General features: G+C 41.4%; 2 protein-coding genes across 3 annotated transcripts in view; one reads left to right on the top strand and one right to left on the bottom strand.

Annotated features, from left to right (window-relative positions):
* aimp1a (aminoacyl tRNA synthetase complex interacting multifunctional protein 1a) overlaps positions 1-13,719 on the bottom strand; it is a 33,433-nt gene extending 19,714 nt beyond the window's left edge. Inside the window, exons 1-4 of one of the 2 annotated variants that reach the window (XM_061922996.1) lie at positions 13,612-13,647; positions 11,106-11,149; positions 9,338-9,468; positions 3,714-3,827 (exon numbers count right to left, since the gene is read on the bottom strand). In XM_061922996.1, the coding sequence (XP_061778980.1) occupies positions 3,714-3,827; positions 9,338-9,443 (220 nt within the window). In that variant the 5' untranslated portion in view covers positions 9,444-9,468; positions 11,106-11,149; positions 13,612-13,647. Of the gene's footprint in view, positions 1-3,713; positions 3,828-9,337; positions 9,469-11,105; positions 11,150-13,611 lie in introns of both variants that reach the window. The other variant, XM_061922995.1, reaches the window with a different exon arrangement.
* A 252-nt stretch (positions 13,720-13,971) lies between these two features.
* Positions 13,972-17,465, top strand: part of tbck (TBC1 domain containing kinase) — an 86,333-nt gene continuing 82,839 nt past the window's right edge. Inside the window, exon 1 of the mRNA XM_061923011.2 lies at positions 13,972-14,106. The gene's annotated coding sequence lies outside the window, so the exon portion shown is untranslated. The remainder of the gene's footprint in view (positions 14,107-17,465) is intronic.

The raw sequence follows: 17,465 nt of genomic DNA, 5'->3' as shown, positions 1-17,465 counted from the left end.
AATTTTAAATAATTTATTTGTAAATTATGGTGGAAAATAAGTATTTGGTCACTTCAAACAAGGAAGATCTCTGGCTCTCACAGACCTGTAACTTCTTCTTTAAGAAGCTCTTCTGTCCTCCACTTGTTACCTGTATTAATGGCACCTGTTTGAACTTGTTATCTGTACAAAAGACACCTGTCCACAGCCTCAAACAGTCAGACTCCAAACTGCACTATGGCCAAGACCAAAGAGCTGTTGAAGGACACCAGGAAAAGAATTGTAGACCTGCACCAGACTGTGAAGAGTGAATCTACAATAGGCAAGCAGCTTGGTGTGAAAAAATCAACTTTGGGAGCAATTATCAGAAAATGGAAGACATACAAGACCACTGATAATCTCCCTTGATCTGGGGCTCCACGCAAGATCTCATCCCGTGGGGTCAAAATGATCATGAGAACGGTGAGCAAAAATCCCAGAACCACACGGGGGGACCTGGTGAATGACCTGCAGAGAGCTGGGACCAAAGTAACAAAGGTTACCATCAGTAACACACTACGCCGACAGGGAATCAAATCCTGCAGTGCCAGACGTGTCCCCCTGCTTAAGCCAGTGCATGTCCAGGCCCATCTGAAGTTTGCCAGAGAGCACATGGATGATACAGCAGAGGATTGGGAGAATGTCATGTGGTCAGATGAAAGCAAAATAGAACTTTTTGGTATAAACTCAACTCATCGTGTTTGGAGGAAGAAGAATACTGAGTTGCATCCTAAGAACACCATACCTACTGTGAAGCATGGGGGTGGAAACATCATGCTTTGGGGCTGTTTTTCTGCTAAGGGGACAGGCCGACTGATCCTTGTTAAGGAAAGAATGAAGGGGGCCATGTATCGTGAGATTTTGAGCCAAAACCTCCTTCCATCAGTGAGAGCTTTGAAGATGAAACGTGGCTGGGTCTTCCAGCATGACAATGATCCCAAACACATCGCCCGGGCAACGAAGGAGTGGCTCCGTAAGAAGCATTTGAAAGTCCTGGAGTGGCCTAGCCAGTCTCCAGACCTCAACCCCATAGAAAATCTGTGGAGGGAGTTGAAAGTCCGTGTTGCTCGGCGACAGCCCCAAAACATCACTGCTCTCGAGAAGATCTGCATGGAGGAATGGGCCAAAATACCAGCTACTGTGTGTGCAAACCTGGTAAAGACCTATAGTAATCGTTTGACCTCTGTTATCGCCAACAAAGGTTATATTACAAAGTATTGAGTAGAATTTTTGTTATTGACCAAATACTTATTTTCCACCATCATTTACAAATAAATTCTTTAAAAATCCTACAATGTGAATTCCTGGATTTTTTTTTCACATTCTGTCTCTCACAGTTGCAGTGTACCTATGATGAAAATTACAGGCCTCTGTCATCATTTAAAGTGGGAGAACTTGCACAATTGGTGGCTGACTAAATACTTTTTTGCCCCACTGTATATATATATATATATACAGCCTGGCCCCCGGCCAAATTTTTTTAACCCAATGCAGCCCCCGAGTCAAAAAGTTTGGGGACCCCTGCTCATTACACTGCAAAAAGTGAAATCTAAGTAAGATAAAATATGTCAAATAAGGGTGATATTTGCTTATTTTCTGTCTGATAAGATAATTCTTCTCACTAAGCAGATTTTATGTTAGAGTCTTTTACTTGTTTTAAGTGTTTTGCTCCTAAATGATCTCAGTAAGATATTACAGCTTGTTGCTGAGATTTGATGACCTATATTGAGTAAAACATGCTTGAAACTAGAATATCAAGTGTTGCAAAGCTGTGTCATCAACACTCACAAGTATAAAACTACTTTTTTAAAGTAATAATTTCTTATTTCAAGCATGAAAAAAAAATCATGCCTTAGACACAATTGTGTCTCATAATTAAAACAGATGACCGCCAAATGGACTTTGCTGTTTTATTTCCGATGAAACAATAGAAAATACGTACTCATATAGTAGTATAGTTGGCACAGTACAGTAAACTGACAGTTAATATTTAAACATTTAAAATGTGACATTTCTAACTATTTTGAACAGAAAAGGTTCATGCACATTCAGGTAAATTCTTTAAAATACAATTTAAATTTTTTTTGCCGGGGGCCGGGCTGTATATTAGGGCTGCAACAACTAATCGATTAAAGTCGATTATAAAAATAGTTGCCGATTAATTTAGTCATCGATTCGTTGGATATTTGCTATGCGCACGCACGGAGGCTACGTTTTTTGTTTTTGTTTTTTTTAACCTTTATTTATAAACTGCAACATTTACAAACAGCTGAGAAACAATAATAAGGGTGTAACGGTACGTGTATTTGTATTGAACCGTTTCGATACGGCGGTTTCGTTTCGGTGCGGATGTGTACCGAACGAGTTTCCACACGGACATATTAAGTAGCGTACTGCACGTTGTGTAAACACTCCTCAAAATGCCGGACATTTGAGGCATTTAGGAAACTCCGCCCTGACAGCTCCGCAAAAGAGGACATGTACGGTGAAAAGAGGACGTATGGTCAGTCTATCCTAGCCCGTTAGCTGCTCGCATGCTAGCAAAAGAGGACATGTCCGGTGAAACTAGGTCCTGACCATACGTCCTCTTTTCACCAGGCACGTCCTCCCCGCCCGGGCGGTGCCCCCCAAACGCCTCAAATGTCCGGCATTTTGAGTTAGGGTTGCGTGTATTTTCAATGTACGTTCAGGGTTAAGAAGGGGTTAAAAACAAAAATTGTGGAGGTGTGCGCAGCAGCATTGGTGAGGGAGGGGCAGAGACAGAGAGAGAGAGAGAGAGTTATGATAAACGTGCATGCGTCGCCAGGCTCTGCTTTTAATCCATAGATTTATCAGATTACATTTTTTATTATCTGTAGCAGGGGTGTCAAAAGTGTGCATTTTTGTAACATTTTCCTTGTTTTATTTGGCAAGTTGAAAGAACATGGCGCCATTATGCTGTTTTTTTTCAATAAAATACTGGAAAGGATAGAAATGTAGTTTGTCTCTTATCAGATTATTAATTGATTAATCGAAGTAATAATCGACAGATTAATCGATTATCAAATTAATCGTTAGTTGCAGCCCTACTGTATATATGCGCACTAATTGACTGAAAGAGCACGCACTTGGCTCGATGATGTCATGTTATCGATGGGAAAATGCATTTTTAGACAATATGATTTGCCTAAGCGGCTAGTAGACCCCGAGAGTAACAAGCGCTTGCCTTGTTACCTTTCCGTTAAGAACAATAAATTAGTTTTTAGAATAAGTTTGCTGGTTTCAAGAAATGTAATGCCGAGCGCGTATCATTATGTCAAGATAATGGCACTAGCATTTACTTCATTTAAGACTATTTTTCAACATATTGAGCAAAAAGGTCTCATATATTTTTTTTTTCTACCAAGAAAAGTGCACTTGTTATTAGTGAGAATATACTTATTTTAAGCTATTTTTGGGTTCATTGAAATTAGCTAATTTTACTTGTTTTGGAAAGTCTTGACAAGCCAAATTTTCTTGTTCTATTGGAAGATCATTTTGCTTAGTTCAAACAAAATACCCCTAAATTTGTTTTTGTTTTTTCTTGTTTTTGAACACTGACTTTTTGCAGTGATTAGAAATGTGTTTTTGCACAACACTGCACCTTTAACAAGTGTCAATCAAAACTTTAAAACATTGGATCCCATTTCTAAAAACTATTCCAAAGTCTACGTTACCTCCCCTACTCTTTTCTTTCTCCAGCAGCTGCTTTTTCAGTGCATCGATGTCCTGCTTCAGTTTGGCGTTTTCCACTAGCAGTTTCTTCTCCTCTTTGACGCTGGCCTGGGCAACTGCAAGGAGGCAAAACTCTCATTACTTTCCAGAAAAACGGTACTTTAGGAACTAATTCTCAACTAAAGCAAATATACTAAAGAGTGACCAGGCTAATAATAAATCAAATAATTGAACAATGAATTACAATTAATGAGATTTATTTGGGTGCATGAGGGTTCACTCTGTGCAACGCTCTCAGTACCCGAACAGGTTTATTCAATAGCAGAAATAAATGGACGCAGCGAATTCTCGTGTTAACCATCTACAATCTTTGTCTCTGTGGGCAGGGACGGGACCGCTAGCTCACAAACGCACAGGATGCACAGACTAGGGATGTCCCGATCCGATATTTGGATCGGATCGGCCGCCGATATTTGCAAAAAAATGCGTATCGGCAAGGCATGGGAAAATGCCGATCCAGATCCAGTTTTAAAAAAAAAACTCTGGTCCGTGTTTTCCAACGCACCTATTTAAATAATACATTCCACTTTTCTGCTGCTCCATAATTTACGTTCCGCATTTTCCAGCACACCTTCAACTGTGGATTCTCACGCAGTTGCTTTTAGCTGCTGGCATTACACGACAGGCTCTTCTCACTCTTTCCTGTGTCTCCCTCTCACAGACAGCAAGCGCACCTTCTTACACACGTCACATACTGTCACGACATACGTCACTACATACGTCACATACGTATACGCCCTCTCCCAGCAGAGAGCGAGGTAGCAGCATGGCTAACGTTAGCTGTGATGCTAGCGCAGCCGCTAAGGTGCGCGCCTGCTCAAGCGTCCTTTGCACACGGCAAATCTATGCCACGCACAAAATTAAATAATAAAATAAGCGCATAACAATTTTCGACACACGGATACGACAGAGACAACAGTTTTCGTCATCATTGTTCAAATATTGTATGGTCTGTCGAGACGCTTATCTCCATTCGGTGCCACACGTCCACACCATCAAAATGCCGAGGCAAACATTTCCACATCAACACCGTATGAAAAAAATAGTGATTTTTTTTTTAGTTGTGATTTCCCTCTCTGCATGAAAGTTTAAAAGTAGCATATATTAATGCAGTATGAAGAAGAATGTTTTAATGTAGACATGCAAGCCTTGAAAGAAAATGTTGAAAATCAAGACTACATTTCCTGCAAATGGGTGCATTTCTACCCTATATTTTATTTTATTTTTTTATTTTATTTTAACTTTAGATTTATTCTCATATCAAACTCTTTTGGCTGTGTTTTTGACACTTACATCTGGCGCCCCCCTCCACACCCTGGATTATAAATAATGTAAATAATTCAATGTGATTATCTTGTGTGATGACTGTATTATGATGATAGTATATATCTGATAGTATATATCTGTATCATGAATCAATTTAAGTGGACCCCGACTTAAACAAGTTGAAAAACTTATTGGGGTGTTACCATTTAGTGGTCAATTGTACGGAATATGTACTTCCCTGTGCAACCTACTAATAAAAGTCTCAATCAATCAATCAAAACACATAGAATCATCATACTGCTGTGATTATATGCATCAAGTGTTCATTCAAGGCTAAGGCAAAATATCGAGATATATATCGTGTATCGCAATATTAAAAAAAGGCCATATCGCCCAGCCCTAGTTTCAATGATGCCATTTCTGTTTGTCATGTATAATTCTGTCTATTTTGTGTTTATCCTTGAATAAACAGGTCAGTTTCTTGTTACCAACCATTGTGTATTATTCAAACTCCCCTAATTCAGCTGGCTAGTTGTTATCAAGAGTACTAAAACCCTTTTCAACATGATTCTGACAACTAAGTAGGCTAAATAACTTTAAACTTTAATACATGCTCGGATAGGCCATTATCGGTCAGTATCGGTATCGGTCAGTATCGGTATCGGATCGGAAGTGGAAAAACAATATCGGTATCGGATCGGAAGTGCAAAAACCTGGATCGGGACATCCCTAGCACAGACAGAGCTTCATTGGTCGCTGCTCACTAGCGAGAGGCATCGCAAAGTAACACAAATTAGGAGGAAAAAAATATGATGTCCCTGTGTGGGAAAATTTCAGCTTCCAACCGAATGAGCCCATCAACACAAACGAACAAGCCAGTATGCCATATTTGTTGGAAAGTGATATATAATTTTTTTTTAAATATTTAAAAAAAGGCAAAGCAAACCATTTGACTTAGTTTGTCCAATTAGGGAAAAACTACACTTATTACATCTACTAACAAACTACAAACTGTACTACCGTACATCAATACATCATCCCACTACCATCAGGGCGCAGGTACAGAACCATCAAATTCCGGAGGGCCCGCCTCAGGAAAAGCCTTATCCCTGCAGCTATAGCCGCCCTCAACAGCAGGCCCGGCCGACCTGTCTGACAAGCCTGTTAATGTGTGTTGGTCATGTACAAGAGTCGGCAACCAGCGGCTCCGGAGCCGCATGCGGCTCTTTGATCACTCTGATGCGGCTCAGCAGCTTACTTGCTGAACCCCCCAATTTTCCCGTGAGACTTCCGGATTTCAGTGCCTCTCGCAGTAAACTCCCGGGATATATATTAACCGATTATCACTCATATAACTATAATAAGGGCGTGCCATGATGGTACAACTTTTGGCGCCCTCTACAATCTGTATTAACAGCGTGCCAGTCCAACACTTGTTATACAATATACATTTTCTGCTTGCACACGTAGGTGACAGCAAGGCACACTTGTTCAACAGCCACACAGGTTACACTGACGGTGGCCATATAAAACAACTTTAACACTCTTACTAATAATGCGCCACACTTTGAACCAAAACCAAACAAGAATGACAAACACATTTCGGGAGAATGTCTGCACCTTAACACAACATAAACACAACAGAACAAACACCCAGAATCCCATGCAGCCCTGACTCTTCCGGGCTACATTATACACCCCCGCTACCACCAACCCCCCCCCCCCCCCCCCCCCCCTCTCTCTGTGCGTCGGTTGAGGTGGGCGGGGTGTATAATGTATCCCGGAAGAGTTAGGGCTGCATGGGATTCTGGGTATTTGTCCTGTTGTGTTTATGTTGTGTTACGGTGCAGATGTTCTCCCGAAATGTGTTTGTCATTCTTGTTTGGTGTGGGTTCACAGTGTGGCGCATTATTAGTAAGAGCGTTAAAGTTTTTTTTATACCGCCACCATCAATGTAACCTGTGTGGTTGTTGAGCAAGTATGCCTTGCTGACACCTTCGTGAGCAAGCGAAAGCCCATACAACGTGTGGCTGATCAGGCACGCTGGTGGTAGTGGTTGCTAAATGCTGTACCATCACGGCACGCATGACGCTGACAAGCGGCAATTGATCAAAATCCGCGTACCGCACCAGCTATCAAAATTCCATATAAAGGCATGTCTAAGACGCCTAGTTTATACAACACAAAGCAAAAAAAATCTTTGTATGCAGTGTTAATTCATTTAAAATTTCAAAATATTTTTGCGGCTCCCATTGTTTCCTATAATTTGTGAGACTTGTCAAAATGGCTCTTTGACTTGTAAAGGTTGCCGACCCCTGGTCATGTATGATGTGTTTTTGTTATTTTTGTTTTTGTGATGTGTAATGTCCATTGTTCAAATGTACGGCAGTGAACATTAATTTCCCCAAGGGGACCAATACATCTAAATGTAATCTAATCTTTACTGGTGAAAGGAGTGAACCGAAACCTCTAAACGGGCTTTTTTGGGTAGCACCTTGGTCATCTACCCTTAGCAAATCCAAAAAGAATCTTGTAGCATTCACTACTTTACTGGCTAGAAGACTCCACCCATTTTCTACCGCTTGTCCCTTTTGGGGTTGCGGGGGGTTGCTAGAAGACTCATTGTGTTAAATTGGAAGGCAACAGCGCCTCTATGCCACACCCGCAGGATGAAAGATGTTTCTCAAACTGGAGAAGATTAGACTGACAATGAATGATTGTTCTGCAAAGTTTCAAAGAACTGTGGAACTGATCTCCATATTAACCCTGATTTAATCAATGTGGGTGATTGATGAGCCTTTTGTGTGCTTGTGGGTTGCTATATCTCTTTAAGGCCATTCAGGAATGCAGCTAGCTGTGGTTTTATGTCAACATCTGTCTGCGGTTTCTTACTTTGTTTATTATCATTATTTTACTTGTCGGGGAAAGAACAGCACATTTGATGTATGTTTGACAACTTGTTTTAATTTTATGTGGACTTTGAAATACAGTTGAAATACAGTAGCGTAGTAGGCTTAAGTATTCAATAAAAAACAAGGCAAAGGTTTTATTAGGGCCTGCATGGCCCATTGTATAAGGACTCCCAAAGGGAGTCCTTATGCAATGGGACATAAGGACCTATTGAATTTGTAAGGTTTTATTATTATTATTCTTCCGCAACTTTGCGCTGTAATTTGACCCCCTTAGCATGCTTCAAAACTCACCAAATTTTACACACACATCAGTAATATACGGCAAAACTTTTTATCAAAAAACCAAACCCCAAAACTCAAAATTGCGCTCTAGCGCCCCCTAGAAAGAAAACTGCTTATAACTCCCAGTACGAATGTTGTAGAGACATGAAACGAAAACCTCTATGTAGGTCTTACTTAGACCTACTTTTCATTAATTTCCTCGGGCAAAAATCAACAGGAAGTTGGCAATTCCCCCTTCAAGACAAAAATGTACTAAAAACAGTCACTTTTGCCTCTTTGAGCTGTAATTTGACCCCCTTAACATGCTTCAAAACTCACCGAACTTAATACACACATCAGGACTGGAAAAAATTGCCATCTAATAAAAAAACCTAACCCCAAATCTCAAAATTGTGCTCTAGCGCAATTTTTTAATGAAACGCACAAAAAACTGCTCCTCGGATAAACAAACTGACAAAACTGCCTGTAACTCTCCCTGGGAAGGTCGGAGAGACATGAAACAAAAACCTCTATGTAGGTCTCACTTAGACCTACATTTCATAAATTGACAACCCCAATCAACAGGAAGTTTGCTATTCCCCCTTCAAAACAAATTTTTTGTAAAAACCGGTCACCTTCCTTCAAAAACTATCTCCTCTGAGCGCGTTTGTCGTTTCGGCTTCAAACTAACACAGGAGAGAGATTAAACCCTTGTGTATAAAACTACAGAAGCGCGTTTTAATACCTGCTCCGGTTTTGATTTTATGACCCTTCAAAGACCCGCTGCGCTGATGCTGCTGCGCTGCTGTTTTTTTAAGATGGCTGCTTAAAAGCAGGAAGCACCAACGTGCCCACACAATGCAGACAAGGTAGGTACACTAGACAAAAGTCTTGGGACACTTCAGACTAAAAGTAGACAAAAGTATTGGGACACTTAGGACTAGCACCTGCCAAATACGCCGGCCCGACCAATGCTGCTTGCAGCTTTAATTTTACAATTATATTTATATTTTTGGCCACTGTAACATTACACAGTTTGAACAGTAACACTGCTTGAATATTTAATTTAATTTTAAAATCATTGGTCTAACAAAAGTGACAGCTATACAGTGCATATACAAACTTACTGGCTTTTCCCTTCAAGAGCTGAACCTGCTGCTTAAGGTACTCGATGAGCCGGTCAGCCTCGTCTGCTCGCTGCTGCAGTCTCACCAAAGGGTTGGGACTTGACATCTTGACCAAGAAGCGAGAAACAAACCTTTGTAGGTGGGGGTGAAAAAAAAAAACACCACAAATGGAGACATAGGTATTAACATGACGTGAATGGCTGTAGAAAATGACATCGTCATCATTAAAACTGATACATAATGCTTAGTGTTTTACCAAAGCTGGATTTGTTTAGCACATACAGTAGTTTTTAGCACATACAGTAGGTCCTAAAACTGGCAGATCATACTCCATATATTCAGGCTTAAAAACATAAGGTTCTGATCATCATTTGCCGCAAAATAGTCGTTGTCTTTCATGAAGTCTGCCATTAGTACATACTTGCCAACCTTGAGACCTCCGATTTCGGGAGGTGGGGGTGGGCGTGGTCGGGGTGGGACGGGGGCGTGGTTGGGGGCGTGGCTAAAAGGGGAGGAGTATATTTACAGCTAGAATTCACCAAGTCAAGTATTTCATATATATATATATTTATATATATATAAGAAATACTTGACGTTCAGTGAATTTTAGCTATATATATATATATATATATATTTATTTTATTATATATATATATATATATATATATATTTTTTTTTTTTTTATATGTATATATATATATATATATATATATATATATATATATATAAAATAAATACTTGAATTTCAGTGTTCATTTATTTACACATATACACACACATAACACTCATCTACTCATTGTTGAGTTAAGGGTTGAATTGTCCATCCTTGTTCTACTCTCTGTCACTATTTTTCGAACCATGCTGAACACCCTCTCTGTCAATGTTTATTTTTTATTTTTATATATATATCTGATGATGCATTGCTGTGTGGCACGCACAAAAGTGCTTTCATCAAATGCACTAGATGGCAGTATTGTCCTGTTTAAGAGTGTCACAACATTGCTGTTTACTGCAGACGAACTGCTTTATGGTATACAAAAAAGTGACTGTTGTTGTTGTGTGTTGTTGCCACGCTGGGAGGACGTTAATGAAACTGCCTAACAATAAACCCACATAAGAAACCAATAACTCGCCCTCCATCATTCTACAGTTATAACGTCATTGGGCAGGTATGCTTTTTTATATTGTGGAGGACCTGAGTCCGCCTAAATTTCGGGAGATTTTCGGGAGAAAATTTGTCCCGGGAGGTTTTCGGGAGAGGCGCTGAATTTCGGGAGTCTCCCGGAAAATCCGGGAGGGTTGGCAAGTATGCATTAGTAGTAGCAGCAGTTATTATTGAAGGGAATAGTGAACGCTGTGATGCTTTTGTAAAATGAATGCACCGCCATATGCTTAAAAATGACCCAAACACATTAATATTAGATGTTAATATAATTGTGCCTGTTACGACATTACATATATATTTACAGCGTGTATATGAAACGTTAGAGTTTTTTTTATAGTCCTTTATTTACGCTTTAAAATGCATAAAATCAGAAAAAGCATGTGTTCTTCTATTACATAGGGATTGTGAATGATAGACACGATTCCAAAACAATTTCACAGTGCCAAAACGCTACCCTAACCGTTTGAGGTAGAATATTTGAATGTGACAATTGCGTTTCATTTTGCTAACCTTCCTTACTTGAACTAATATGAATGCAAAAGTGCAAAGGTTTACAACACAGGTTTAGTGTTTCAAAATGTGTACTTTACGACTATGCCTTACCTTTTGGATGGACGCCCAACGTGACAAAATAGTGACCTCTGTCCCTTGAGGGAGAAGGTGAACTAAACAGTCAAATTGAAACTGTCCTGATATTTGAATGACGTTGATTCAGAGATCATCACAAAAATAAGCACAGATGTTGTACTGTAATTGCAACTTTGATATATATATATATATATATACATACATACAGGTAAAAGCCAGTAAATTAGAATATTTTGAAAAACTTGATTTATTTCAGTAATTGCATTCAAAAGGTGTAACTTGTACATTATATGTATTCATTGCACACAGACTGATGCATTCAAATGTTTATTTCATTTAATTTTGATGATTTGAAGTGGCAACAAATGAAAATCCAAAATTCCGTGTGTCACAAAATTAGAATATTACTTAAGGCTAATACAAAAAAGGGATTTTTAGAAATGTTGGCCAACTGAAAAGTATGAAAATGAAAAATATGAGCATGTACAATACTCAATACTTGGTTGGAGCTCCTTTTGCCTCAATTACTGCGTTAATGCGGCGTGGCATGGAGTCGATGAGTTTCTGGCACTGCTCAGGTGTTATGAGAGCCCAGGTTGCTCTGATAGTGGCCTTCAACTCTTCTGCGTTTTTGGGTCTGGCATTCTGCATCTTCCTTTTCACAATACCCCACAGATTTTCTATGGGGCTAAGGTCAGGGGAGTTGGCGGGCCAATTTAGAACAGAAATACCATGGTCCGTAAACCAGGCACGGGTAGATTTTGCGCTGTGTGCAGGCGCCAAGTCCTGTTGGAACTTGAAATCTCCATCTCCATAGAGCAGGTCAGCAGCAGGAAGCATGAAGTGCTCTAAAACTTGCTGGTAGACGGCTGCGTTGACCCTGGATCTCAGGAAACAGAGTGGACCGACACCAGCAGATGACATGGCACCCCAAACCATCACTGATGGTGGAAACTTTACACTAGACTTCAGGCAACGTGGATCCCGTGCCTCTCCTGTCTTCCTCCAGACTCTGGGACCTCGATTTCCAAAGGAAATGCAAAATTTGCATGGTTGGGTGATGGTTTGGGGTGCCATGTCATCTGCTGGTGTCGGTCCACTCTGTTTCCTGAGATCCAGGGTCAACGCAGCCGTCTACCAGCAAGTTTTAGAGCACTTCATGCTTCCTGCTGCTGACCTGCTCTATGGAGATGGAGATTTCAAGTTCCAACAGGACTTGGCGACTGCACACAGCGCAAAATCTACCCGTGCCTGGTTTACGGACCATGGTATTTCTGTTCTAAATTGGCCCGCCAACTCCCCTGACCTTAGCCCCATAGAAAATCTGTGGGGTATTGTGAAAAGGAAGATGCAGAATGCCAGACCCAAAAACGCAGAAGAGTTGAAGGCCACTATCAGAGCAACCTGGGCTCTCATAACACCTGAGCAGTGCCAGAAACTCATCGACTCCATGCCACGCCGCATTAACGCAGTAATTGAGGCAAAAGGAGCTCCAACCAAGTATTGAGTATTGTACATGCTCATATTTTTCATTTTCATACTTTTCAGTTGGCCAACATTTCTAAAAATCCCTTTTTTGTATTAGCCTTAAGTAATATTCTAATTTTGTGACACACGGAATTTTGGATTTTCATTTGTTGCCACTTCAAATCATCAAAATTAAATGAAATAAACATTTGAATGCATCAGTCTGTGTGCAATGAATAAATATAATGTACAAGTTACACCTTTTGAATGCAATTACTGAAATAAATCAAGTTTTTCAAAATATTCTAATTTACTGGCTTTTACCTGTATATCTTTGGCCATTCTAAGCCAGTAATTTCCGGACGTTTTCTCATCCTGTGAGAAGCCTCCATTTTACTAATGTTTTCCAATGTTGCAAAAATGTGTAGAATACAAAATTTCTGTCAACGAAGATTTGCGTCAGCCTTTGATAGTAGGCTAATATAGACACTTACATCATGTGTTGCCTTCATTATAATCACTTTTAATTTGTTGCGGCTCCAGCAAGATTTTATTTTTTGCATTTTTTTGGTCCAATATGGCTCTTTCAACATTTTTGGTTGCGACCCCTGCACTATGGTGACTACAAAAGTGCAGTAGCAGCGCCACCTGACAGTCTGAAGAGGAACTACACTCTTAAAATAGCAGCAGACTACAATTCTCCCCCTAAATGGTTAGTAGGTCTACACTTCAACAAAGTCATTTATATTAAAAAAAACAAAAACGCACGTTTCAAACAACTTCAACACCAAATACTGTAATTTTGAGAAATATTTGTCTGTGTGTAAATGGGGTAAAATTAAAAGAATACAATGTAATATTACAGCATTTGACTACACGTACTCTCATGTTGTACCATATTCCAATACATGGTAAGCAAATGAAGCTTGATAGCTGTCACTAAATTCGAATGTGTCACTACAAAAATGACAGAGGCAACGTTAACTTAATACTACTTTTAACACCAATTTAAAAAACATTTGCCGTTTTTTATTATAGCACAGTGGAAACTTACATGGACTGCTGTCGTTCACTCTGGTGTCGGAAGTGGGCTTGGCGTTAGCTGGCTAGGCTAACGCTAACATTTTAGCAAACAGGCAAAAGCACGAATACCAAAATTAGGACCCCATACTGTAGATCTGTATAACACATGGATGTATTAGTACCATCCCGCCACATAGTGTGTATATCGTTCCTACCGCTGAACGTGTCCAAGTCATTTGCATGTTTATAACTTGTCGACTCTAAATGTAACTAATTGGAACAATAAAAAAAGAGGAAGACATTCTTATAATTTTGTGTTTTATTTCAATCTTATAACCGCAATTATATATAAAACAAAAAGTAGCATTTGGAGCGCATGATTATGACGTCACAGGTCACGTTCACTGCTTTCGTCCGAGTTAGGTGGATTTCAGATAAGAATATATCCAAACATCAACATTTTGTACATGCTTCTCGGACTGACGGGTGTCTTTCCCGTCAAGTGGGAGTAGGGCACATTTCGCAGGTAATATGCGTATTTTAAACTCCTTGGTTTCGTACCCGGAAAGCGAACATTTCGGGTGTTGTGTTCAGGGGCTCCGGCGTTGAACTCAGCATCCCAGACAGAATGATTTACGTGCACTCCTGTAACGTGTAAACCTGCAATTTACTGTATTTGTCACAGCCAGTGTTCTATTTTCTGTCATGTCAATGCAACATACTTTTCACTGAGCCTAGTCTATAAAATCCGCTACACCTCCCTGATACCGAAGTACATGTCAAACTACTTGCATAACGTATATCAGTGTTTTTCAACCACTGTGTCGCGGCACACTAATGTGCCGTGAGATATTGTCTGGTGTGCCGTGGGAAATTATGCAACTTCACCTAATTGGTCCAAAAAATATTTTTTGCAAATCCATCCATCCATCCATCTTCTTCCGCTTATCCGAGGTCGGGTCGCGGGGGCAGCAGCCTAAGCAGGGAAGCCCAGACTTTCCTCTCCCCAGCCACTTCGTCCAGCTCTTTCCGAGGGATCCCGAGGCGTTCCCAGGCCAGCCGGGAGACATAGTCTTCCCAACGTGTCCTGGGTCTTCCCCGTGGCCTCCTACCGGTCGGACGTGCCCGAAACACCTCCCGGGGGAGGCGTTCGGGTGGCATCCTGACCAGATGCCCGAACCACCTCATCTGGCTCCTCTCCATGTGGAGGAGCAGCGGCTTTACTTTGAGCTCCCCCCGGATGACAGAGCTTCTCACTCTATCTCTAAGGGAGAGCCCCACCACCCGGCGGAGGAAACTCATTTCGGCCGCTTGTACCCGTGATCTTGTCCTTTCGGTCATAACCCAAAGCTCATGACCATAGGTGAGGATGGGAACGTAGATCGACCGGTAAATTGAGAGCTTTGCCTTCCGGCTCAGCTCCTTCTTCACCACAACAGATCGATACAGCGTCCGCATTACTGAAGATGCCGCACCGATCCGCCTGTCGATCTCACGATCCACTCTTCCCCCACTCGTGAACAAGACTCCTAGGTACTTGAACTCCTGCACTTGGGGCAGGGTCTCCTCCCCAACCCGGAGATGGCACTCCACCCTTTTCCGGGCTAGAACCATGGACTCGGACTTGGAGGTGCTGATTCTCATCCCAGTCGCTTCACACTCGGCTGCGAACCGATCCAGCGAGAGCTGAAGATCCTGGCCAGATGAAGCCATCAGGACCACATCATCCGCAAAAAGCAGAGACCTAATCCTGCAGCCACTAAACTGGATCCCCTCAACGCCTTGACTGCGCCTAGAAATTCTGTCCATAAAAGTTATGAACAGAATGGGTGACAAAGGGCAGCCTTGGCGGAGTCCAACCCTCACCGGAAACATGTCCGACCTACTGCCGGCAATGCGGACCAAGCTCTGACACTGATCATACAGGGAGCGGACAGCCACAATCAGACAGTCCGATACCCCATACTCTCTGAGCACTCCCCACAGGACCTCCCGAGGGACACAGTCGAATGCCTTCTCCAAGTCCACAAAGCACATGTAGACTGGTTGGGCAAACTCCCATGCACCCTCAAGGACCCTGCCGAGAGTATGGAGCTGGTTCACAGTTCCACGAACAGGACGAAAACCACACTGTTCCTCCTGAATCCGAGGTTCGACTATCCGGCGTAGCCTCCTCTCCAGTACACCTGAATAAACCTTACCGGGAAGGCTGAGGAGTGTGATCCCACGATAGTTGGAACACACCCTCCGGTTCCCCTTCTTAAAGAGAGGAACCACCACCCCGGTCTGCCAATCCAGAGGTACCGCCCCCGATTGATGCCCGAATCAATAATTATAATCTGCAAATAATGTGCCGTTGCTTAGTGTCTGTGCTGTGTAAAACTCGGCAGGGTAACCACGTAATACTCCACGTCAGTAGGTGGCAGCGGGTAGTTAGTTGCTTTGTAAAATTCGGAATGTGTCGGGTGACTCGAGGATGGTTTGTTGTGATCCCAATATGCAGACCACATCGGGAGGCAGTGTGCAGGTAAAATGGTATGTAATGCTTAAACCAAAAATTAACAAAAGGGAAAGGGACAGGCAATGGCTATGCGAAACGAACGTAAAACTGAACTGGCTACAAAGTAAACAGAAACAGAATGCTGGACGACAGCAAAAACTGACAAAGTACGTCCGTTCTTGACATGACCGTCAACAATCTCCACACAAATAAGGATAGCAGCAATGTAAATAGCCTCGCTTGCTAACACAAACCAGGTGTGCGGAATAGCGTTCAAAGGAAGACACGAAACTGCTACAGGAAAACACCAACAAAACAGGAAGGGCCACCAAAATAACAGCGCAAGACAAGAACTAAAGCACTACACACAGGAAAACACCAACAAACTCAAAATAAGGCACTACAACCTGGTGGAGTTTCATTTTTTTAACGTTTTCTGCTGGTGGTGTGAGAAAAATGTGCCTTGCCTCAAAAAAGGTTGAAAAACACTGACCGCCATAACCACAACACCAGGGGGAGCTCCACAAACCACGTTAAACCCAGATTCCGATCTAACAAAGGTCTTAACTCATTCTCTTTCTATGCCACATCAATATGGAATGCACTCCCAACAGGTGTAAAAGAAAGTGCATCTCTATCCTCCTTCAAAACCGCACTAAAACAACACCTCCAGGCAACTTCAACCCTTGACTAACACCCTCCCCCCTCCACATCCCACCTCCCCGGATTGTAAATAACCAAATGTAAATAATCAAATGTAAATAATCACATGTATATACTTGTTCTTATCAGTGACGTGCAGTCACTAGAGGCAGGTGAGGCGGGGCCTCACCTGCCATCATGGAAAGAAAAAAAATGTAAAAAGAAAAAAAATTAATTAAATTGTTATATGTATCCAGTGATTATACTATAAAGTTATTTTCCATTTAACTTCACCAGTTTTAGATTATTTTTATTCAAAATCGCTGAATTTTCACATTTGCCGTTCAAATACTGAGAAGAGACGGTGCGGTGAACAGCAGCCAGTTGAGGCACGTCACTCAGTGCCTCAACATGGATTGCGCAATGACTCGGCTAACTGCTGGCCTGCTGTGCAGTGAGACTGTATTGCTATATGAACTATATTATACATTTCCATAGTTTAGTTAGCTGAGGTATATAATGTACAGTGTATTTTGTCAACAACTGTATGTGTGTAAAGTATTTCTTGTGCTGAGCGATCATAAAACGGCTGCAAAAGACGCACTGGCTGAGGCTCGCCTCCTGCACCCCCGCCGTAGAATTGTTATATCAACTAAAGCCCACACTTAAACTTTCCACGTGCAAGATTGAATCTATTTAAAAAAATTATTTCATAAGAAGCCAAAAAGTGCAAAAACAATAAT

This window comes from Nerophis lumbriciformis, linkage group LG27, assembly GCF_033978685.3.
Source record: "Nerophis lumbriciformis linkage group LG27, RoL_Nlum_v2.1, whole genome shotgun sequence".
NCBI classification, from domain to species: Eukaryota; Metazoa; Chordata; class Actinopteri; order Syngnathiformes; family Syngnathidae; genus Nerophis; species Nerophis lumbriciformis.
This window is presented reverse-complemented; position numbering and strand designations above follow the sequence as displayed.